The sequence below is a fragment of the Coloeus monedula genome (genome assembly GCF_965178545.1).
Source record: "Coloeus monedula genome assembly, chromosome: 1".
NCBI classification, from domain to species: Eukaryota; Metazoa; Chordata; class Aves; order Passeriformes; family Corvidae; genus Coloeus; species Coloeus monedula.
Window position 1 is genome coordinate 19,631,905 of NC_138781.1, and position 26,068 is coordinate 19,657,972.

General features: G+C 35.2%; 1 protein-coding gene across 1 annotated transcript in view; it reads right to left on the reverse strand.

Moving 5' to 3' along the window:
• MALRD1 (MAM and LDL receptor class A domain containing 1) overlaps positions 1-26,068 on the reverse strand; it is a gene marked incomplete at both ends in the record, with an annotated part of 232,350 nt that overhangs the window by 90,998 nt on the left and 115,284 nt on the right. The window contains 2 exons of the mRNA XM_082296361.1: positions 4,836-5,016; positions 25,786-25,943. Coding sequence (XP_082152487.1) covers positions 4,836-5,016; positions 25,786-25,943 — 339 coding nt within the window. The remainder of the gene's footprint in view (positions 1-4,835; positions 5,017-25,785; positions 25,944-26,068) is intronic.

The window sequence follows — 26,068 nt, forward strand, 5'->3', positions numbered from 1 at the left end:
AGAGTTACGATTCTCTTATTTTCATTTTACCTTTCCTTGTTATTTTTTGAGGTGGTGCCCTGTGATGCCAGTATATATGATGTGGCTGAATCATGTTCATGTCCATGCTTGCTGCTGTGTATCTGGGAGTACAAAATTCCTTTTCTTTAAAATTACAGATGCACAAAATTCAGACTTCTGTCAAGAGCATGTCTGACAAGTTGTGCTCTTGATTCACTCTTATATGACAGTGAGCCATGAGCTGGGAAAGCAAATCAATAATGTTTGAAGTGCTCTTTAATGATAGCAGACCACATTATCATGAAGTTAAATGTCATAAGTGTCAAAAAAAATTATCATTAGAGTTTATTCTGTATGACCATCATAGGTATTTTCCCTTTTTATTAAGGTGAAAATTGAGACATTTTTTTCCAGCCTTCAAATAACCTCATGCATGGTCAAAGTCAATTATTAAAAAGCACAAGAAAAGATGACAGTAAACTCCATTCAGGTTACATAGTTTCAGTAAAGTTGTATAAAGAATTATTGTACAAGAAGGTGAAAAAAAATAACAATACATCAGTTAATTTAATATTAAGAACAATTTTTTCCAGCTGTGATGTGACTTCACTATTTTTCAGATTTTTTATTTTAACCTGTAAAATAAAATGTATCAGATTTGGAATTTAATTTATTTTTATTATCAGAACATAGCTTACCCTCTCAAAACCAACTGATAAGACTCTTTTATATCTTTGTTTTTCTCCATCTTTGACAATATTTCCTAGAGCTCATATTTCCAACAAACCCACAGTTGTTTCTTGTCCTTCATTTCCATAGAAATTAGTGAGACCTGAGGAAAATGAGCCTTGGAGGAAGGGGCCCCAGAAGCACAGATCATACTAAATAGAGTAATTTGTAGTATTCTACTGATATAGAAGCTGTCGACAAATTAATTTTTAAAAGGAGATAGTGAAAAGATTCTCTGTGATCAGTTGAAAATCCTCATATAAAAGGAGCTATGTAAATCACAGCCATGTAAGTGAAGATCAAAGAATCCACCTCAGTGCAGATACTCTTATGATGTGTACAGCCTATAAAACACTGTATGGAAGCAAGCTGAAGGAAAATACATGTAAAATAAAAAAAGTATTTAGGTATATTAAGCAGTGATACAACCATTGAATATTACTGTACTGCAGAAAGCAGATCTAATATTCACATATCAAAAATATCACATGGGCTGCCTGTCTCTTCCTTTTTGCTGACTCAACTTGAGTGCATAATTTCTGCAAAGAGGCAATTATTTTGTTGTGCTGACTGTAAACCATATTCCAGGAATACCATTCAGTAGCTTCCAAAAGGACAGTCTGTGAGGAGGAGGCTATCCCAAAATATTTGAAAGCTCCAGAATTGCTCTTACACTGGTTTTCACCACTAAATGCTGTCTGCTGAGAAGCAGCTAAATATTCAGTTTTTTCCCTGTGCAATTTAAGGCATTCTCATTTCAAATCCATTCTGTTTATTTTAAACCTGTTTTCAAGTTTTAATTATTTTCAATCTCCCAGTTTTTTCTGTGCATGGTATATTCCACTGATTATGTAATTAAAACATCCAGGATACCCATAATATATAAGATTTTAGTTCAGCAAAATAAGATCAAGTAGAAAACACAAATATGGCCTCAGTTGTCCTAGAGGACCCTTGTAGTGTGTCTAGCCCAGAAATTCTACATCTACCAACACAGTACATGGGTAAGTGCTGTAAATCAAGTCATTTTGTTGATAAGAAGCCCCTGTTCCCCATCTTTGTATGCTACTTTTTTTTTTGAGTTTGGCCACAGTGAGATTGTGTTTGCTGACTTTTAGCTTTGTTACAACAGACACAATAAAACTGTGAACCCTGTGCTGCAAAAAATGCGATCTACATGACATGCTTTCTCTATCCTGAATGCCCCAGGCTTGGTGGGAAATGTTATTTTTGAAAAACTGGCAAAAAGTATTTTGCTTGTTTGTTCTACAAAGGTAAAGAATCAATAACAACAAGAATGAGAAAGGTCAGACCAAGCTCCTTCATGTCATCATGCCAAAAGGAAGGTCAGCATTCCAAAAGTGTTGAGAACATTAAGCAAGCAGGCATCAACTTGTGGAGTAGAAGGCAAAAAAATCATATACAGAGCTGATGTGAAAGGCACTAAATGATCCCCTTTTAATTTTGGTTTGAGCCTAAGTATTCTCCTACAGATAAGAAAATCAGGGGGTAGAGGTGGGGTGAGGTGTGGTGGGTATGGGCTGTTTTTTGAGGTTTTGTTTGTTTGTTTTGCTTTTTTTACAAATATGCATGAAGATACAGTTAAAAAGCAAACAAATTATAAGCCTCTGATCCTGCTGAAAAGCAAAGGCATAAGCATAAACACACTCCCATAGGATACATACACCTAAACTTTAGTGATAACCCTGCTGTACCTAGCATACACTACCAGAGATGCTGTAAGGAAATGATTCCTGAGTGTACAAAGACACTATTAGAGTGCAGAAACAATGACCATGCAAGTGACAGCTCTACAAAGGATTACCATCTTGGGTCTCCAACTTTCCTAAACCAATCTTTAAAAAATTTGTGTGCATATTGAGCTTCAATTGTACATTTCAAACTTCTATGAAAAAAGCCTCCTTTGAATCATACATCTTCATAAAACATAATTATCTGCAAAATACACAGGAATATGACCATGCCAAAGCTGTATTTGAAAGTAGTTGGAGCACTTGGTGCAACTGCTTTCCCAACAGAGCTTCTTGCTGAAGCAGTGCTGTAAAACAAATACTTGCTATAAAATAATAAACCAAGTTACTTTCTGAACTGTTTCATTGCAAAAGTATTTTACGCAAGACTGGTTATAAAACACTGTTAACATTCAGATTTGTAGGGTCGTAGACTAAAACCAATGTAAATTTCAGCAATCTTAACATTTTAAGAGATTGAGGATCCTTCATATGACAGCTTTCCAAATCCCTATTGAAACAATTTCTTTCCTTGCAATGACAACTCTGGGATATTTCCAGTCATGCTTATATGATTACATTTTTCGGATTATAATGCAATATGTGGACTTAAGAGTAAGAAGAAATGTTTTTACACTATATTAAGATATGTTGGTTGTCGGGGTCTCCTCCCCCTGCCATGGAGCCCTGCGAGAGGGGCCCTGGGGGGAGGCACGGGGTTTCCCTGGCCCTGCTCAGCCTCGTTCCCATGGGTTGGTTTGTGTTCCCTGCGCAGGGCAAGGACCCTCAGGTCCCCCTGTGATTGAGCAGTTCCTTGGCAGAGTCCCGGCCATGGGGCTGGAGAAATAAACATCTCTGAAACAACTAGCAAGAATCGGTCCATAGATATTTCTTTTCCATGGGACTCCTTGTTTGGTACATCGTGTTACAGTATCCCCACTGTATCAGTTGATACCATCTTTATGAACTTAACAGAGATATTACTTCTTCCTTAAAAAAAAAAAACTCTACTATTTTTATTTGCTGAATATCTTCATGAATCTGACTGAAATGAAGTGTCTAATTTGTTGTAGCCCCAAAACAGAACATTATCCCAAAAATGTGGTTTAACTAGACCCCACTGGTATGAACTAATACATGTGAACAGAACTGACAACACATTACAAGAGAGACCAGCATCCACTTTTTTATTCAAGATGATAGGGAGATATTGACCTACCATCTCTTACCAGGGCATCCTTACCTATCTACCCTTGTTTTTTGGAGAACAATTGCATGCACAACAATGGGGACAATGAAACCCTTCGAAAATGTGCTTGGTAGAGCTTTTAAGAGTATAGCTGCCTTAGAGTTTTATTAAAGTGCAGTTCTGAAGAAGGTCCCAGATCGTATCCAGTTTCCATTCTTTGAATTATATAACAATTTCTGAATCAAACTCTTCATTTTTTAGATGAAACTAAATCAAGAGATGTTCTTTAGAAGTTCATTTTTCATACTTGCATTGATAATGGGCATCCAGTCTATGGCAGGAGAGTAGAGCTTGCTCAAACAACTTCCACAAAACTAATTCAGTGTTGATATGTGCCATCAGATATAATCACCTCAATCAAAAAAATCACTTATATTCTGTCACACTGTTTCCTACAAGATAGAAAGACCACACACTTTCCTGAGAGAAGCCATGATTTATCTACTCAGTATTTATCTTGGGTTTGGGGAGTTTTTTTGTTACTGTTTGTTTGGTGGTTTGTTTTGTTTGGCTTTGTTTTTGTTGTTGCATTTGTTGTTTTTAATAAAGGCAAAATTCGTTCCCATTTTAGCCTATGTTCATAGAGATATGAATTAAATAGAGTATTCTGTGAAGGAGTCAAAATTTTATTTTGCTGGCCTTAACACTTTAACTGAACTCAGAAAAAGAATATTGATAAAGGTTTATCTGTAGCCTCCACTTATTTTTATGGCAAGAGTCTTTATAAGAAAACACAAAGGCCAAAGGTTTCATATTATATAATCTGACACAGTTTGTATGAAATGGTTATATACAACATCAGAGACTCAATAACTTACCAGTGTATTAAAGAAGGAAAGTTCTTACTCAAAACAAAATAAATAAAGGAAACAAAACCTTAGTAATTTCTTGGATTTATCTGCCATAACTTAGTGTGAGAACACTGCATGACTGCATGTGCAGAAAAGAGTATTAAAGTTATAGGAATGAAAACAATTTATTCATAACTGATTTTATGAGCAGTGAAATTATGATGAAAACAGTAAAATGATGATGTATTTAAAAACAAACAAGAACTTCCTACATCTCATGTAGCATCCCTCTAGAAACCTCCCTCATGAACTTACTTGTGGAGCAGTTGTTGAACTCTATGTCATCTATCGCTGCTCCTCCTCCCAGGTCTCTGGTACGAATGCCTTCAAAGATAATTTCAAAATTCCTTAGCTTCCCCAAGTGTAACTTGACATTGTTCCACTTGTCACCATGATTTCCTGATTCACTCCATATTTTCACAATCCCATCATCAGTCTGAAATTTGAATAAACAATATATAGTAAGATATATGTAAATATGGATTATCAAACACAAGCTTTGGGGGAAAAAACCAAACCCAAACAAAATGGAGAGAAATCTGGAAGACACCCATGCAGTTGTGTCAAGAACTGGCAAACAGGTGCTTTGCTAGGATAATAGGAAAGGTAGTGAAATTAGAGGAGCACTGTGCAAATAACAACCATCAATAGTAGAGTCTCAGTAGAGAAATTACCTTGTGTGTGATTGAAATGCAAAACCATCCATTTTGTTAGAGTTGTATTTATCTTTATACAAAACTGTTCTTTGTTTTTAGAATATATTACTGGATGCAAGGCTACTCTACCATTTTAAATTGTATCTATCTGTCTTTAAAAAGTTGTGACAATGGTGATAAAGGGGGAAAAAACTAACCAATATGCGATAAGCATAGATTTAGTATAGCTTATTTGAAGGTAAATAAGAGTACTCTGACTTTCAAGTACACTGATATATTTTAAAGCTTTTCTTTAGACTTCCTATCATACTACCTATCTGGCAAGTCATCAGCAAAGAACATGTTTCATTTTATCATAGTAGTGTTAGAATGCAGGTGCACCAATTTTCCTTGCTGTGAAGGAATGACACATCTATACGATGACATCACAAGGAAATATTTGCAAAAGTTTTGTATATGTCTAAACCTGTTTTTCTTTATGAGTGTCTGACTAACCATCCAAACTGTAAATAGGAATTTTTTTCTACTCTTTTCTTAGCAAAAGCCATTAGTACTCTAGCTAGGCTTTAAGAAAAACACTGTGAGATGCATCAAACAGCTAAATATAATGCATAACAAAGGTTCTAAGACTGTAGTACATGAACAAGCAAAATCTAAGAAAAATAGAGACAGCAGTAAAATAGGCAGGGAAGAAAATTAATTACATTTCTTTATCCGTAGTGAACCTGTTAGATCAGATTTATGTTAATAAGGTTGTCTTATGCATATTTATGATGGGAAAACGTATCTTGGTGCTGTAGATATGGTATTCTGCATAAGAAAGGGCAGACAAGCATGCACACAAATATTACTTTTGTTGTTTGTGAATCAGGGAACTCATAGCATTGTTAATATCTTTTAGAAGGAGGTCCTCAGACCTAACAAAGCATAGAGACACTTGTGTGGCTTGGCAAGGGTATTCTGGAAAATCATAATGAACAGTAAAGGAAGTTTTGAAAACAATGACAACTTTACTTTAAAATGCTAAACAGGAAAGAAAAAACAGGGATGAATTTCCCTAACTCATGTAAAGTTGTAGGTATCCAGCTGGATAACTATTTCTGCACATAACTAATGATGTTAGACCAGTGGTGATAGCAGCCCTTTATAAGTCATGATGTTTGAGCACACAAGCACCTACAGACACAAGGACCTACAGACACAAGGACCTACAGACACAAGGACCTACAGACACAAGGACCTACAGACACAAGTTTAGGCATTGCTTCTTCAGTTATGTCTCATTTGTTTAAAGCCAATGGCATAGTCCACTAAAGTGAAAATATTGTAACAGGACCTTAGTGGTGCTTTGCACCACTAATTCCAGAGTTGATGACTACTGGTTATGATTTTCTTAAAGTATTTCTCCCAGTGAGACTCCTGACTCTATGTGCCATCACATCAGGGGTCCATTCTTTTAAAAGAGTCATAGCACCATAGATTGTTTCAAGTTCAAAGGGACCTATGATGATTTTCAAATCCAACTCCTTGCTTCTTGTAGAAGTACTTAAAACTAAACCATGATCAAGAGCATCATCCAGATGCTCCTTGAATTCAGGCATGCTTTGTGCTGTGACCACTTCCCTGGGGAGCCTGTTCCAGGAACTGACTACCCTCCCAGTGAAGAAACCCCTTTTGAGCCTACAGTCAATGCAGTTAAGGTGGACTGGAATCAGAATGAGAGTAAGACCTTTTGTAAAACTTCTATGTACACTTCAGTGTAGAAACACAGCTTAGAGGACTCATTATTAACACTGTGCTCAAAAAAAGTAGATACAGTAATTGAAGCTGATTTCAGAAGTGGTAAAACAGAGTGGCAAATTTTAAACTTACTCCTATTATACCTGTTCATCAAATATGTAGTCAACAACTTATTTCAATAACTCAGCTATATCTATTCCATTGATTCTGATCTTTTTGAATAACATCCAAAAGAGTGTTTCTTATTATTAGGGTAGGTTTTTTAGTCTGCAAACATCTTCCACCTATTCATGACTAAAATAAAATTTATGGTTATGAGTTACATTTGGCCTGTTGTATTCTCCAACATAGAATACAACCCCAAAACTTAGAAAAGATGCACTTTTAAACATTTAATCCATTTGTTGTATATGGACCCTCTTCTCTCTGCACTTGAGAACTGTTTGGAATACAAATAATTTTCACAAATATTATTTATAATAAATCACTGATTAATTTTACAAAAGTAGCTCAGTGCTGTGTATTAGTGGTGAATTTAGGAAACTTAAAATGAAATAGATAATAACAATGCTAAATGATAAGGGACTTGCCTTACATTCATGCATTTGAGCACGATAGAAAAATTCGAAGTTTGTATCTATCTGAACATTAAGCCCCAAAACTATTATAAAATTAGATGTATTTAAGTTTGGATGTATGGAGATAGGTGGAGCTTTTTAAAATACACAGAGATAAGTATTTATATAAAATCTGGGTGTGTTATTTGTTGCACAGTTAACCAGAGTATGAGCCTCATGTCTGCTGCTAGCCAGATCTTGATTGATTTCACATTATATTTCATTACATGACATTCTGTTCAGACTAACATTGTGTTTATCACATCGATTTTTGAGTAAAGAATGCTACAGTTACAAGTGATAGGGATCACATATTTCTTCAGAAATAAAAATGTTGTAGCAATCAATTTGTATATGGTATCATAGCCATAACGTATCAAATCTTTATGCAATTATAGGCACTGGGGTATTTTTTATACAGTGAGACACAGAAATATTTTTTGTTAAGAATTTTTGCAGATGGAAACTTTATGGCAGTCTCCTTGCACTTCACAAATTATTGAATATGAGTACACAAATAAAAAGCAGAAGAGACATTTCTATTCTTGCCTGGGTTCCAGAGATGGAGATCCTATACAACAGTAGCACTTCAAAAAGCATGAAAGGCTGATTTTTCAGCTGCTCAGCTACAGCTCTACATATGAAAATCAAAAGCATCCCCATCCACTGCATAATTGTATGAAAGCTGTTCCAATCCAGAGTGCAAAGTCCCTTCAAAGTCATAAGCTCTACACATTGTCTGCATCAGACATCCAAGAGGAGGTGGCAAAGGGAGAGACAAGCAGTAAACTTGGCTTTCCTCCTCTCCCCAGGCCCAGAGAGTGAAGCTTGCTTGGCTCAGGGCTGCAAGCTATACATTTCTGGATACATGCTTGGCATGAAAGGATCATTGCTTGTAAGCTTTGCAAATTCCATTTCATGAATTATTGTTTTGTTTTCTGTATTCTCCAACCTTCTAATCTGTCTTGTGCTTTGGCATTTCTTTCATATCTTTGGAATGTGTTTGCTTCTAAAACAAACAAAAATATGGCCTGAGGGGTATGGAAAAATTATTCCGTGCTTTGACCTGCCCATTGCATCCAGAAATCCTTCAATCTTTTTCACTCTGGTATACATATACTAATGTAAAGGAAACATATGTAAAAGAGATAGATGACAAGCAGAAATAAGCTCAGCGTAGAGGAGGATGGAGGCCAGTATCACCTTATTTTTCTGCTTTTAAGAGGTTATTCTTTTGCTGACACCTACTCATAGTTAGTGTAGATTGCTCGTCAGCCTGGGCTGGTTGGCAGCAAAAGGCCCAGTTGAACTTTGTGCTCTGACAGGCTGATAAAAGGTGGCTCAGATCTGTGGGTTTGGTGGACAGTCCTGTCTGTATGTTTGTGGGTTGACTGTGCTGGCTGTTGGTCAGGGCAGAAATCTCATTTTCCTGCTAACCCTCAGGAGTTTAGCTGCATGTAGGCTTTATGCAGGCAGAAACAGTTAAAGAGGATTGTTGGCCATACCAACAGGATGATTGGACTACGGGGTACAATAGAACACATCCTAGTTTCGCATATGTATTTATCCTTTAGAATTATTTCTTCCCAGTATATGGTTTACTATTTATTAGTGCAGACTATTACTGGGAAATACCACTACAAAAAAGATCTGGAAAGTTCCCCAGAACATAATTTTTACAACCCATTTTGTAATTCTGTACTTTTTAATTCCCTAAACTCAACTTGAGAAATTCTGAGACTTCAATATTATTGACAGATCACGTAAAAAAAATTGTCAGTTCTTCCCAAAAATACACACCAAGATTGCTAAAAACAGATGGTGTTTTCATTTAAGGCGCTGAAAAGTTATTATTAATTACACATCACTGCCCTCTGTGGGTTGAAGATAGTGAAAGGTCAGGCTGAGGTGAAGAGCCATCATTAAGGGAAACCTGACAGTAAAGGGCATATTTTTACATTGATTTGTGGCAGTGGGTCCTAGTCTTCCACTGGCACATCACGCTGAGTAATAAACACTCTCTGAAAATGGCAGAATTACTTCTAAGAAGGCCACAACCTGTTTAGGTCTGTAGGTCTATGTGCCTAGACTTATCAGAAAATTTGTATTCATATTCAGAGAATTTTTATCTGCTTTCTGATGGTCTGACGGGAGTTATTTCTTAATGACTTCATTCCATTGCAATTCAGAATCTTTCTTATGCTTGTCTTCATCTGAAGGATGATCTAAAGTGTTTATAGCTTCTCTTTCGAGCACTTCAAGGGGGAAGGTACAACTTACAAGGCTCAATATCCTCATTAATTCACCTGGGGATAGTAAGAATAAAGGAGAGGAAGGATTTCTTTCTGTCTTAGAATTCCTTTTATTTTGCGGCTGAGTTTAATATTTTTCTATCCATGAGAGACAACCATTATTCTCAAGGCTACATTTCTAACAGAGTCAGAACAATATTAGGAACTGACACCAAAGCATTCACAAGGAGTGTGTGATTTTCCATTACAAGATATTGCAAAGAAACTTCCTGTGAATACACTTTCTTTCAGAGCAATACAGTAAGTATTCCAGATGCAATTATAAAGATTCTTCTATGAGACAATCTTCCTAGTTGCATCTGCAGTGAAACAGAAATGAAACACAGATTTTGTTCTTGATCTGCACCTCTCCTATTCATATTCTGAGCCAGGTTCAAAATATTTCCCTGGTTCCTTCCCATGAGATATTTATTTCAGCAGAGCCACAGGAAATGAAGCAGAGTTTACCAAATGGATGGAGGCAATGAAAGCATTTGTTAAATATTCCTGGACTCTTCGAATCAAATATACATGAGGCCTTTTTAATCAGACAGCATATTTTCAAATGATTCATCAAAAAACAATTAACTGTTTGTTATTAATACCTTAAGAATACTTTCAAGATTCACTGTATCAAAACACTTCCCTTACTGCAGAACCTTTCAGACCTTTGAGAGAAGTAAAACTCTTTTTACATACTCTTTTTATAAAATTAGAAAAAACATCTCTGCATTCAGGTTACTTTGAAAACCATATCTTCCTGACAAGCTTTGATGATCCAGAATCTTTTAAACATGATATATGTTATGCAAAGCACAGAAAAATAGTATAGAATGAGCATAATGTGACCTTAACTGTCATTGTTCTTTTCTCTAGTTTTGGATGCACTGTTATCCCTCTGTTTTACAGGAGTATTTCAGGAGGACAGCTTACTTTTCAGGCATTTCTTCTTGGTTTAGAATGAAATGTATTTTCATGATGTGCAAATGAAGTTAATTAATAAATCTGGTTTTAATGAAGTTTTATTTTCCTTGGTGTAGAAACATTATTAAAGCCTTTTCATGGCTGACCAAGTAGTTTAAAACTGAATTATTCCATGATGAGGTGCATTACTTCCATGCTTCCTCCTTTTTTCAACAAGGAGTGGAGTGCAGTACTGAGCTTCATGTGCACATCAAAGAAACAGGAGGCAGTAGGAAGAAAAGTCACAGCTTTCCTTTACTTGTCCATAATTTAAAGACCTTTTAATGAACTTGTATTTCTCCAAGTCACAGAACAATTAATATCTTTGCTGACAATTCTAATATCATCTATCTACTTATTTTGGTTTCATTGCTTGAGAGTGAGTCCTATTTGGAGAAGGGTCTGAACACCTCGATTTGCGCTGTTGTTACCTCTGCACTGCAGTACACAGAATACTTGCTTAATTTAAAGATCTCACTTCCTAGGCTTAATTTTCTCATAAGTAGCTTGAAACAAAAGCACATTAAAATACAATAAAACTCAAGACTGATGCTGTATAGCAAAATCTCTTAAAAAAAAAAAAGTGATTATTTTATCTTCTTCACCTGAAGGTTTATTCAAAGTACACGAGAGAGTTTATTTTTTTTTTCATTTCTCACTAATTTGCTCTTAAAAATTCCTAAAACACTATTGTTTTAGTTTAAAACAGTAAATTAACCCTACAGAGTTTGGCCTTACTTTTTACTCAAGCAAAAAAAGCTCTACATGAGCTAAATGGTCAGAGAGTATGAAATTATCAAATGTATTTAAATGAATTAAAAATGAACTGAAGTCAAGATTTGTTCATCCAAGACTTAAAATTCAAGTTAACATTTTCTTTCCGATCCTCTCCCCTATTTTCTTTGTTTCCTTGTTTCCTCTTTTCTCTCTCTGTTTTTCCTTCACAGTGACACGAAGAAAAATGAGAGCAGCCAATAAGGCCATGAAGATGTGAGTTCTGAACAAGCACATGTGTCCTCTGGCACACCTGTCAATCACCAGTCTGATAACAATTCAATACAAACATCTCAGTGGTGCTTTATAACAGCAGCTATAGTTAAAATATAGTTAATAGTTAAAATCAGCTACCTTATTCTGGAGAAAGGCACATACTCTGCATTTTAAATGTAAGGTTGATAAGTGTATGCAAACAAACCAAACAAAATATTTGTACATGTTGTTAATAATATAGGAAAATCTGGGCACAGAAGTAGTTATTTATTACTCTGCCTTTAGCTAATGTTTTGAAAATTTGTTGCTCCTGTTAAATAATTCTCGTGGTTAGTAATACTGTTGCATTTAGTAAATTGCTGCTAATTATCTGAACACTGAAGCTCTGCATTAAACATATAATTCCAAAACTATTAAGTCTTCCTAGAATAGCTCTAAGACAAATAGAAAAAATTTCAATGTAGGAAGAGATTTAAATCTCAAAATTTATCCTTCATCATTAAACTGAAGGATGCTGCAGGATGCATGCTATGGGATTCTGAGTTTTTCAGCAAACTGAGGTAGCAAAAATGAAGAAACATCATCCAAAAAAGGAAACAATTGAACTGCAAGAATCTGCAGAGTAATGGTTCCAAAAGGCAGGAACAAATTAGGGACAAGCATGCAACAGGATGAGTTTTACTTAGGAATATGATACTGATGTGCTTACTCAAATTCCAGTGTCCTCAATGAAAATTTGTGACTCTCAGCAATGAAAAGAATGCATTAAAAGGATACAATAAAAATCTCAAAATCTTCAGTGTTATATTATGGTGGGAACCAAGCATGCTATTTAGTATGTCTCTGTCTTCAATAAAAAACAGAAAGAAACCTGAAGCTGAACAAATGACATATTGGAGAAATTATTTGATCCGGGCAACATATATACTACCATACAACATATGTACATCAGCATGCATGAAAATTTGGTTTCACTTTTAAGGACAACTTAAAAAAATCAAACAATTCCATTTCCACAGTGCATTTTAGAAAGAAGGAAAACAGTGAGATGAAACAGGGATATTTCAGCTTTCGAGGCTTTTATTACAGTCTGTATTAGTCTCAGTAGGTTTTCATAATAAGGGTTTATGACAAAGTCTATCCAGTCACCCCCTTAATTTCCTCCTTTGTGTAAAGTTTTAGATGATTTTCATTCTCTGAAATATCTTTTCCCCAATTTTCATTTCTGAAATTGACCTCATTATAAAAAAGGAATATGCATTTCAGAAAAAAACCCCATTCATTCTAATGAAAAAAATAGATGAATAAAAGTATACCACAGATAAAATTCCTTTTTTAAAATGCACCAGTTTTGTTGGAATTCTGAAATCTCAGTGAATTCCTCCAGAGCATCAAAAGACATCAACACCTCCCCCTGCCACGGGTACCAGCACTTGCAATGTGTCTAGAAGTAAAATTCTTAAATAGTAAGACTATTCTTTCTTAACTACTCTAAGTGCTGAATTGAGAAAAGTTTAAAAGATGCTTTGATAAAATGTGACTGGCAATTCACCTGGAGACAGGATTTTGTTTCAAGTGGGTACACAGTGGAAGGAATGACAATTGCTGGTTAAAAAAGATGAAGTTATACTTTAAACCCACTTATTTTGGAAATCCATAATAGGAAGTAAAGAATAATTTACTGTTTTTCTTTGAATTATTCTGTGTATCTCACTTTCTTATACCTTGGGTTTATCCTGTCACAACTATTAAATCTAATAGATTTCATTATAACCAGCTTTCATTTATAACCAAGCAAACTTTTCTGACATTTGCATCCCTTTACGTTCCTATGATAGTATTTCTATCAAATATGCTTTTATGTACTTAGGTTCTTAAAAAATACATCTTCATCTCATACCTTATCCTTACTGATTAGAAGACAGAAATAAAACAGCTCCTCATTGTAGAAGATAATTCATTAGGTACTTTGTACTACTTCATCCTCTCTTCATTTCCCAGCCCTCCCAGCCCTTCTTTCTCCTCAAATGCATACATTTCTTCTTCATTTCCTCTCATAATCCACCTTTGTTTGATTTTGGGTTTTAGGTAGCTTAAGGGATACAATTTTGATTGCTTGGATTACATTTTTTTCCTTCAGTTCTGTTGCTAAGTAATAATAAGCATCAAAGCCACTTGATAAGACCATTAGCATTTCAAGCAACTTAGTTTTGTCTCAAACCTTGTTACACCTTTTTTTTAATCACATTTTATAGGTCTCTGGATTGTTCCCATCTCAGAGTTGAGGCAACTGTAATATTTTGGAAAAGCTTCAAAGAGAAATAATCACAGTTGCAAAAAATTCTAGGAAGACTACGGACAACAGTTACAACCCTCCATAACACCAAACAAGGATAGTGTGCTAAATGTTGGGCAATGCTAGATTTCTTGGATTATAAAATGAAAGTAACCCCTTATTTCTACTGACAACCTAAATAAATGCAGAGCATATCGAGTAACAGGTGTAACAGAACAGTTTGTGGATCAAGATCATAAAAAATTGTTGCAACCTCAAACTTGTCATGTTTTTCCTTCTATATGGAATACTCTGAATACCATATTGAAAGATGGGATGCAAAAGTCACTTATCAAATTTCAGCTTTTTCTGTTCACCTTTAACTTTTTAACTCATCTTCTCCTTCTCTTCTTTTTTTCCCCCCATTAAGGTTTTCCTTTATCAGTTTGGATATGGACTGAGAGAAGGAAAACAAACTTGTTTTCCAAATAGGAGGAGCATACCCCTAACAACTCTAGGACCAATGGTGACATCCATGATGCATCTTGACCTCAGAGCACCCACTGGGAAGGACAATGGCAGGGCACAGCCATTGTGTGTCTTGGAAAATCTGTGTGTACAACCAGCCACAGTGAAACTGGGACATGGGTAAAACTCATGTCTCAGGTCTGCAGATCAGACCAGACACTGCCAACGAGTGTTTGTCCAGGATGCCTTTTGGAGAAAAAGGATGGTGAAGCACCTTTTCTTTCACATGCCATGGATCAAAGTACCATTTGAGTGACACAGGGGGCAGGCAGAAGCTGTGCTAGCAGGACAACTTTTCTCCTCTGACACTTTGATAGATACTTGGTAAGGCCAGAAGCATTCCATTCGCAGTGCTACAGTGTTCCACAAAGTGGGAATTATGGCATCAGCCTGTGTGAAAGTCCTCTCAGCTCTTCAAAATATGAAGATCTGCTCATGAAAAATTAAAGAACTGTCAAGTTCTTGCCAGTTCTTGAACTGTTCAAGTTCTTCAAGAACTGGCAAGTCCTGTCACCTTAACATATATCTTAGAAAAAACTCCCTGATGGAGAAAGTGCAGAAGTCTCCTTCTAAGATGTCTTTCCTATGGTAAGAGACACAATTTTCCAGAGAAAGGCAAATGACTGATCTAAGAACAAACATGAGAACACGTCAGCCACACTTCAATGTGTATAAGAGAATTTGTAATACCTTTCAACCTGTCAAACACATACAAATGAAACTAAGATAGAACAGGAAATTCAGTGGCATTTTTTTCTCTTCCATTGATTTTTTTTTTTTGTTTTCAATTAAAATCGCTCAGAGGTCCTTCCATTTTTTTTTCCCCCATGCAGCAACTATTACATTATCCACTTCTGGTTTATAGTTTCAGGAGCTGTGATAACTTCAATTCTCTGGTTCCACTTCTTCAGTTTTCCCCTAGATCTTGCAGACAGTGCAGAAGTTCTGTCTGCGTTTTCTAAATGGATTTATTCCCTGCAGCAAATAAGCACAGAGCTAATTATCAGGAGAGTATAAATGTTTTAGTGTGAACTGAGGACATATTGCAACATTAAAAAAGGCAAATCAAAGAAAAATATAGCCACTAAGTGACAAAACAACGAAAAATAAGAAAACTCCAAGGGATTTGTGGAAGAATGTACCTTCCCCACCACTTCTACAGTAGAAATTCAATTTCATCATGTCAGTATGGAAAGAGAGATTTTAAAATAATGTTTAAGAATTTTCTACAGCAATGGCATCCTCTGTGTAAATTCTGTAGCAGTTAGATCGGCATAGTCAGAAAACTAAATGGTATGCTGTAGGGTATTTTATTATCATTTACCATGATGTTCCTACTTTGGTCTTGCCACATGGTCATCTCTACCTTTCTTTCTTATATGACCACATCTTCTGTGGATATTATTTGTAAAACCACTCAGGTTTTCAAATGCATACAGTGAAAATTCTCTTGTCAAACTCTTTAATATTGGTCTTTTCAAGACAGATGGTCTCTTTAACCATTATGGCCAAAAGATTTCAGATCTAACCTGAATAAACCCCTCACTTCTCTGAGAAACAAATCTTGGTACAACTTGGAAGGAGGGGACTGCAATTTTTATAGAAATTAAATTCCAGAGATACTGACTTTAAAAGACTATACTTTTAACTAAGGGAAAGTCTAAGATTAATTCATGTGCAGCTAGTGAGTTGGGGAAGATTTTCATTAGTTCTTAATTTCTTTCCATAGCCCACATATTCCTAAAACAGCTAGATTGGGAAAAGAAAAAAAGCAGAACTCTCATTCTTTTAGTAAGTCCTGAAGAATAGAGCTGGTGTATAAAATGTTAAAGAGATGGAAACCATATACGTAATTTTTGACTGCTAATAAGCTTTTTGGTAACATACTCCCTCTGAACTCCCGTGGAACACAATTCTGAACTGAATCACACTGTAAAAATGTTCAGAATAATGTTGTGCACTGCAGAATCCTTCACGTCTAATGATATTTCCATGTCATAAATAGGAAGAGCCTTATAGTGTTTGCTGATCAATGAAGTGAATTAGATGCCTCATCTATCAAAATTTAGATAGTACCTCTTCTGGATCACATTGGAAATTCTTATTTAAAGAAGTTTTTCTTCCATGCAGATCAAACTAAATTAAACTGGAAAACAGTAATATACTAGAGCTGTGCTATTCAGTGGAAAGCGTGGAAGGCAAGAGTGAGGTGCAGAGGGGAAGACCAAATCACATCTAAATATAGACTGAAAATTTTAATTGGATGAATGGCAGAGTAGCTTTATCATTCTGTCACTTAAAAGAAGAAGCACTTTATTCAGATGCCTAAATGAGATGGTATAAATGTACAGAAGACAAGTGTAAGCAAACTATTTAAAAGCTGAAAGATGCTTCACGTTTGTGCCTTGATTTATTGATTCAGCCAAATATAGATTGAGTGTCTGGTCCACAGTAATTTCAAACAAGAAAACAGTTTCCAATAAACTGAGAAATTAAGTATATAAAATAAATGTTGTTATACAATTGGACAAGCCTAATTTTCCTAAAGGTCATATGACCTTTCCACAACAGCTCACTCTTCTTACATTTCAGTGAAAGAGAAATTGACATCCATAAAATTGGATGCCAAATAATAATTTAAATGATTAATAATGAAATGGAACTTGTGGTATCAAACCTTATCTTATTGTTATAATAAGAAAGGTGTGGTGACATCTCACAGTTTAGAGAAAAGAGATGATTTTGCAAGGAAATAAAGTAAGGTTACTTGCGCTTTTTTGTTCACCTTTCTTTTAATGGTTTTAGTATCATAAGTTTTCGAATTAAAGCTAAAATATATCACTGTATTTTTATTCAATGACTGCTATCCAACAAATAAGAATGCTTTCCATTACAAGATTTTTTTTCACTTGTATGAATTTGAATAGTAAGCAAAAAATTTGGGCTGGTACTTTTTGTTTAGTATGAATATCTGAAAAGCATCCACATCAGGTTTTGACAGATACAGTCTCAAAGGCTTGGGTTTTTTGTTTGGTAGGTTGTGGGTTTTTATGGAATGCTCATTCTCTTTAGAAAACAAGACCCCAATTCTGCTAAGAAAATGCTCATATTTTGAACACACCCAGTTACTCCTGGTTCACATTACAGCTAAGATTAAATAATTCTCCTTATTTTTTAATTCCATAAGATCCATACTTATAATAAATTTTTTTATTAAAAAACAAACAAAAAAAAAACTTCCACAAACTTTCCAGATCATCTAAACAACTGGAGCTAAAGAAAAAATAGTATCATAGATGGATTAAGAGCCTCTACTCATTTGGTATGTGGGATCGAGATAAGAAATGCAATTTTTAGTGTTAATCTTCTTCTTTTAGTGCTCCTGCTGAAGGCAAAATCAAATATAATCTGCAGACCACACAGTTACACCCACATATTCCAGACTGTATGGCAAATGGTCTGTAACTCCTGATTTTAGTAGTATTACAGTGTCATCTCTCATGACTTCATTAATTTAAACAAAAAATCATTTTAACATGGTTTCTTTAGTTTTATGAGTAGTTTAAAATTCCTTATATGAGCTACCTGATCTTTTTTAATTTTGCAGATATGGCCTGGCAAACCTTGCAGAAACACATTACAAAACAATGAGGAACATTGGGAAGTGCTGAGGGAAGCTGAAAACCTGAGATGTGTGACTGAACAGAAAGATTATTGGAAGAATTTGAGTCTACAAAGATAAGAAACTGCTATGAACAGACTATGGGGTTTCCGTGAGTGGGAAGGAAATTGATCTCTGAGCTGCCATCACCCTTGCACCAGCAAGCACCATGAAGTTACCGAGTCATGGAAGGGTTGGCTTCCATAGCACGGTGGTGGAAAGAAACTGATGTCTCTCAAAGCTCCCATTGCATTGATGCTGTAATTCTCTGCTGCAAATAATACCTGCTCTCTACAACCCTCTTGGATGTCAGTGCATGCAATGATAAGACAATTCTACTTCACGTTATGGGGTCAACCTACAAAAAAATACACTTAGAGATTACTACAGTCATAAATATGTATACTAAAAAATTCCTAGTCGGACTCCCATGAAATTAATTAGGATCAGGTCCCTCCATCTTTGTGAAATAAATTATGGCAAATACAGAAACACATCTGGTTTGGGGTGTTTCTGAGGTGTTTTTTTTTTGTTTGGTTGCTTTTGGGGTTTGGTGGGGGCTTTTTTTTTGTTTGGTTGGGTGGTTTTGTTTGTTTTGTTTGTTTTATTTTTGGGTTTTTGGTTTGGGGGGGTGGGGTGGTTTGGTTTGGTTTTTCTTCCTGAAGCTAATGAGGATTCAAAGCTGAAGGTCAGAAACTGAAAAAAATACTGCAAAGATAAAAATTAGACTCTTACGTTAAGAACCCTTATGAATTAATCAAAGTAATTTTAAGCACACTACAACTTGATACTGCAAGCTTGCCAAAGATCAAGGACTACCAGAAACTAGAACATCTCCAGGACACAAAAAGTGATCTGTGAATTAAAAACAAAAGTTGCATTAAGGGAATTCAAAACCTGTAACAAATTAATGTTCTGCACCATGAGCGCTAGTACTACATGTGATCTTGCTGAAGTTTCACAGTATAACATCTGCTCAGTTCAGTATTTATTTGAAAAAAAGGAAGATACTTTTCTCAGTGGAAGACCAAGGGGCTTCAGGGTGTAAAAAGAGTGAATGAGAAAAGGAAAAAAGAAAGCTCTTCCACCTTTTCTGAGGTCAAATGGAACTCAAAAAAGTTCAGTTTTTTTCTTAGAACATTTCTTAGAAATTTGGGGTGTTTTGTCCAAGTGGGGCGGTTGATCAAGAAAATTAGATACTGTATTGGGATTTTAGATCTGATCAATGCTTTGTGCTTTGTAAAACTATCAGCAGGCACAAGGTTACATCTTGCATTATTTATTATCTTAAAAAAAAAAATAGGTTAATTAAATTTCTGAATTCTTTAGAAGAAGTGGTGTGGAAAATGCTCAAAGCTCAAGGCTATACTTCAGAGGCTATTGTTCAGACAAAGTCCTATGCCTGTTTCACAGTTGTTATAAAAAGATCTGATTTTGATGCCTGTTGCTTCAGTAAAAATCATTAAACAGTAGCTCTATCATCCTTCAAAGAACTCTGCCCTGAGACCAATTTAAATCACAACTTTCACTGTCGAATGTGTGTCCTGAAAAGTGTTAGAAAAAAGCAAAGTATGTCTGACCTGCAAAGATCGCAGAGTCACTTCAAAGTCTCGTATGATAAAAAGCAGCAATGTAAAAGGAGCACTCTATGAGATTATGAGCTGACAAGTCAATAAAGCAAATCAGTCCCAGAGATCTCTGACTTGGGGAATGGGTTCAGTGAAACAGCACTGGAGAACTGTGCAGTGTGGAGGGGACTGAAAGTGCATTTGTTATCTATGTCACATTATGCTATTTGGTGCCAGGCTGGGGCAGTGGTATCAACTCTGGGACACACGGCTTGTGACTCCACATGGAATGTTACAGGATATTGCTGAGTTGCTTCAATGACTCAGTGTGCATCACTCTGTCTAAATCTGTCAGACTGCCCAGTTTTATAACTAGGCACTGCCCTGCATGACAGACATGCCCTAGTCACACTAATCCTATACTATTCATCACCCTCAGCTCCTAAGGAGGAAATGGTCAAGTTCTCAAAGAATTTGAAGGAAAAAACCCCTGATAATTCACATATGCACAATTTCACTTACATGTATTTCTAGAAAAACAATAATTGTAGGCTACAAATCCTCTCATGAACCTCTTGTCTTCACAAGAAAGATGCCAAAATACAAGGGTGACTATTCAACTCTTTTCAAAATAATTTGTTCCTTCAGAGGATGTTTAAATACATTATTCTCTCTCACCAACTCTTTGGAATGAATGCTTACATCTGGTTGCAGTATAGGAACACAATTAATTATATTCTTCCAGTAACTGACAATAAGAAGATTGAAATAACTTCCTAATGTACTCACCTGAGAAAATAAAACACACTGAATGGTGTCTGCACTGTAAACTCTTTTTGAAAAACTGACTTATTTCTATTTAATCACTCTCTCATTCTCAATTTGCTTGGAAATATGCTTATGTCATTGTGTCAGAATCAGGCCTAAAACAACCCTGTTTGAAACAATGTCTATAAAGATGGAAAGTGCTGTTTGAGATTCAGGAAATACAAATAAAAAATTACCTTGCTCTGGGAAGTAAAGATGCCATGAAAGTTACTCTTGACAAGTAATACTGTATTTCACAGTATCTCCACTGATTTCCTTCAGAACTCTTGGGACTAATATTCTCTTACTCTCACTCATTAGTCAGACAAGACATTTCATTGACTCAAATACAAGTTTTAATACAGTTCACAGGTCAGAAACGGGAGTAGTAGTTTAAAACGGTGTCCTTTTGAGAGCTGTAGATACTCATTAAATAAAGGCCATATGCTGCTGTGTGGAGTGAAATACTAGAAAAATTTACACTTCGCTGTTAGTTTTAAAGAATTTTGCTAATAATTTAATTTTGTCTACAAAATAAAACTTATGTCTATGTTTATTAAATCTACAGATATTCTAAATTTTTTGGAGCATGATTTGAAGTTCAGCAAACTAAAGTAAAGCATTCAAGCAAATCTTTGAAAATTTAGTTTCTTCCTCTAGTTTCATGGAGGTCACATAATTTGCTTTGAGGCTACCTGAACCAATGCAATCTCTAACTTCTACATTAATGTGAAGGGCCAGTTGTTTTTCATGCAGTCAATGAGAAGAATCCATGTACAAATACACATTCTATTTTATGCTGTGAAGTAGAATAAGCGGTTTTCTTAAGCCTTATTCTTGATTGAATTCCCATAGAAGTAGGGTCAAATATATTGATTTGTAAACATCTCACTTTAAGCTACTTGATTCTACAAATACAAATGTCCAGAATATAGCAGCTGGAATCTGCAGCACCTCTGCTGCAGATTTTTATCTCCACAGCCCAGGATAGTAGACTTCTCCATTAAAAATAACCAGGAAATTAGAAAATCCACTGTGAGTGATCTATACCTGAGCTCTGGCACCTGCTAAGCTGTACACTTCTACATTCCCAACCCTCTCCTCTCTACATCAGGCTGGTTAAAAGCAATAACAATACCAAGGGAACAACTGTGACGGCTTCCAGCTTTTGCTGAGAAGCAGCAGTGAGGTAACAGGGTCTGTGCTGCAGCAGCACTGAGCAGCTGGAGGAGGCTGGGTGCTGGCTCCAGCTGCCTGCTGCCCTGGCCAGGTCAGGCTGGGGGTGCCGCAGTATAACTGGGGCCCTGCTTCACTTGCCATGCTCTGGCCAGGACCTCTTGTCTTCCTGAATATCATTATGTCTTTGCTCATTTGTAACTGGATGGAATTAATTAAATGCCTGGGTAAGGTCCACTGGAACTTCCTAATGAGATCCTGTGTGTATTGGCCTTGTCACAGTCAGCAGAGGGAGTCACTAATGGCAGGTTTCACCTTCCTTATTCATCTGCATACTTGTTTTAGAGCCTTGTTTCAAATCTTTGAAAGAATCTTCCCCTAACTGTACTAGATCTGAAATAATATTTTTTAATTAAAATGTCTACATACGAAAGCAATTAACATTGATACCACAACAATTATTTTCAACGAATGGTTTTATCCTTTGTTGCTCCTTTTCTACTGTGATACCTAGGACTTTCTTTTTTTTTAATGGCAGAGAAAACTTAAGCAGCAATAGAAAGCTTATTCTAGATCAGCAGAATAATAAAATGTATTATCCCTTTCACCTAATAATTCTTGCTTGCCCCTCTATAAGCATGTTTAAAAATACACTGCTTCTTCTGACTCATAAAACAAACTGAGTGCTGATGAGGCACCCCCCCCCATCAGCACTAAAACAGGCACAGTGAACATGCTGCACTTGATCTTTGAAATATCTCCTACAATGCTATTCTCTTACAACTGCCACAGACAAGACTAGAATGTCTCAAAATCTCACTGGAAAAAGTTTTGACTAGTTATATCCAGATCTCTTTGGGGAATGTTCTGTTAGCTTTTGCATCGCTATCAAAAACTTTTTAATTTGAATTTTGATGGGTGGTGAGTTGGGTATTTCAGTTTTCAAAAATAGCTGCACTGTCAACATGTTTTGTTTACATAAATGTTGAGGGGGTCAATTTGAAGAATACTATATGTTTTCAGCTAGTTCAACAGCCCATAACTTTGTTGTTATTATTGTTATCATTCCATACATAGACAGTTTTCTTCAAAGAATATGTAGTACGATTTCAAGAGAAAAAAAATCAAAACAACAGTAACTTCAGAGAAATTCCATTAGGAAAATGAATTGATTTTCTCTAGCTGCAAACCTTAACAAAATAAGTTCATGCTTGGTTATAGTACCCTTTTATGGTCTTTTAGTTTCATTTCTCATTTTTGTTTATCTCATAATCTGAGATACCACTTTAGTAGTATGATAGATAATATTCTTAGACTTCCTGAATGTGAACAAGCAATGCATATATTAAGAAAAGACACTGATGCATACCATGAACTACAATTTTTTAAGAAATGGCTTTAATTCTTCCTCTATACCATATTTCCTCATCTTATTTTTCACTGCTGTGCCATTGTATATATAGTCTTCACTGTCATTTAAACGTTCAATGGATATGATGACTTCAGCCAGACAGTTTGCTAAGTTTTAAATTTGAAACAGTAATTACCTTCTCAGATCTTCTCTTCCTTGCATTTTCAACTACTCACTACCTACAGATCTGATTTCACTGACATTAATTTTACTTTAAATCAAGGGATACTCAATCTGGATGGAAATATGAACCAGCAGGAGAAGCTTCAGTATGACTTCCTGTTACTATGTGTTGTTTAATTAGATTTTATTCTTAGAGACACTGCTAAATAGAAACTCAAATTAAAATATGGGCTTTTGGATCCTTATAAGCACCATAACAGGTAAATGTAAGATGATCTACAAAAAATCCCAGGTACAATGATGAGAAAAATTTTTCCTATCTCCAAGTAGAATTCTTGCTTTTATTAAAAGAAAAAAAATTGAATAAGTGATGACTCAAATGTTTTCTATTCAGACTGCCTTTAAAAATATCTTTAAACTCCCTGGAGACAGGGTTTTAAAATAACGTAAAAATAATGTCTTGAAAGTTTATTACGATAATAAAATAAGGTGAAAATAAGAAGAGGGCAATGTCTCAGTGCAATAAGAATAAAACAAAGAGAAAACATATAGAATATTCCCAAAACCTAGAAAAAGGAAATTTTATTGTCATATATAAAATTCCATTAAAGTCATATATTTGAATCTTAGTATGGCAGATCTCTACAGGCTACAATGATAGGATATATTATGAAAGGGATAGCTATCTAATAAACATCTGCTCAGATTAATATAGAAAAAAATAAATTAAAACAATTTGTCCATTCTGAGGGCGGAAAAAATAATTGCTGGACACAATCAACAGTGACACAAACACTACATGCAAATGACTCACACATGCCTGATGTGTCTAGTATTTATTTTCCACCAAAGTTAGTTTGCAACTTAGCTTATAACTAAAATTAAGCAATCTTAAAATGCTTATAACTACAATATTTAGTTACTACAAGTTACACAGTGCAGTAATGAAATGACAACACAATCTGATGTTTGAGTTAAGATAAATATTTATCTATCTTTGAGTTAAATATTTATTTTTGCATTCATTTTATGTAATGGGATCTATTTTATATAATGGGATCTATTTTTGTTTTCATTTTTTAATACATTAAAAATTGAAAGTTATTTTAAGACAACAATTATTATTTTTCTGTAATCCACTTGCCTCCTTTACAAATTTGAGCCTTTCTAGGGAAAAGAACTATATAAATACATCTCAATAACTATACAGTTACTTGACGAGTGGTCTGCTGTTATTTGTAGGTGTTTGGACTAATTCATGAAAAAAATCTCCTGATGCTTGTCAAAGGTTTTATTGTTTTTATATTTCAGGAAGACATATCCTAGCTTGTATCTCTAGATATTAAATCCTATTGAAGTCTTTTATCTTTCAGACTTTAAAATTATTTTTATATTATCCAGAATATTGGAGAAATAATTTTTAGTAATTTATTTTAAAGGAAAAAAATATAATTTATCATTTAAAGTTAAGCCAGCCAACATATGCACTGGAGATAGAAACTTTAATGCACTTCACCAAGACATTATTAGAGATATCACAGGAAGGGAAGTTAACAGACATATGGCAAATAAATTGCACCATGATTTGTGTTTGAACAACCAGAGCTCCCTGCGCAGATACAAGTAAGCACAAATACACACACTGTCTTTTGCAAAGTTTTCTAGTATGTCTACAAGTGGTCTGCTTGGTCACTGTGTCTGAACAGTGTTGATTATTATTTTCTACATAAGAATTAATTTCTTGTCTGAACTATATAATAATTTAAAAATTGCTTTTACAAGCAGTTAATCCTTTTTAATGAACAACAAAGGAACAGCCAATTTTTTACAAATGTCTCAGTTTTCACCTGCAAATTAATAACTAGACAGTCTTTTAAAATAATTTTTTGTCATCTCACATTTAGTGAAAAAAATATATTTCTAAATAAAATTGATTATGTACTCTGTACCTGTTTATATAAAAATATAATTATTTAATGCAGTCATATTTTTGCATTTTATTCTTTGTGTATGTTGTCAATTCTTTTTTTTGTGTGTTATCCCATCAGAACAATAGGGCTGTATACTGATAACTACCAATCAGGACGGCAGCAAAATATGAAAATAGCCTCACATGGAGAATATCAAAGAGAAAGGTACTATATGGGAAGAGGGGAAAATGAAAAGAGGATTTTAAAAGATTTTCTGTAGCTTTTCAGAGAAGCTTCTCTTGGAAGAGAAGTGCTAAAAGCATTTTTAAGAGACTGGAGTAATAAAAACCAGCACGGAACCAGGAGGTGCGTGGGAGCTCTTCCAGTCTATCAGCTAAACAACAGAATGTCACAGTCTGAAGCACTCTGTGGGAGCATGTACACCCTTACAGATATAATATATTCAAAAGAAAAGGGGATTTTTATTACCTTAATCAGAACCTGAATATGTCCCATGGCTTTTGATGATTTGAAGTACCAGAAGCTCATCACACAAGTCCTGCTTGATTCTTTCCATATGGAACTCTTCACATGGGCTTTTTCATTTATTAGGCCTGTTGCAGCGGCCTCAAGATATAGGAAATGCCCTGAAATTAAATGATGTATTACTGAAAAAATGTTTTAGATTTTCAAATTAGATTCCAAAACTGAGCAAAGTAAATGCAGAGACATATGAAGCACACTTCCCTCATAGGTCTCATACCAGTCAACA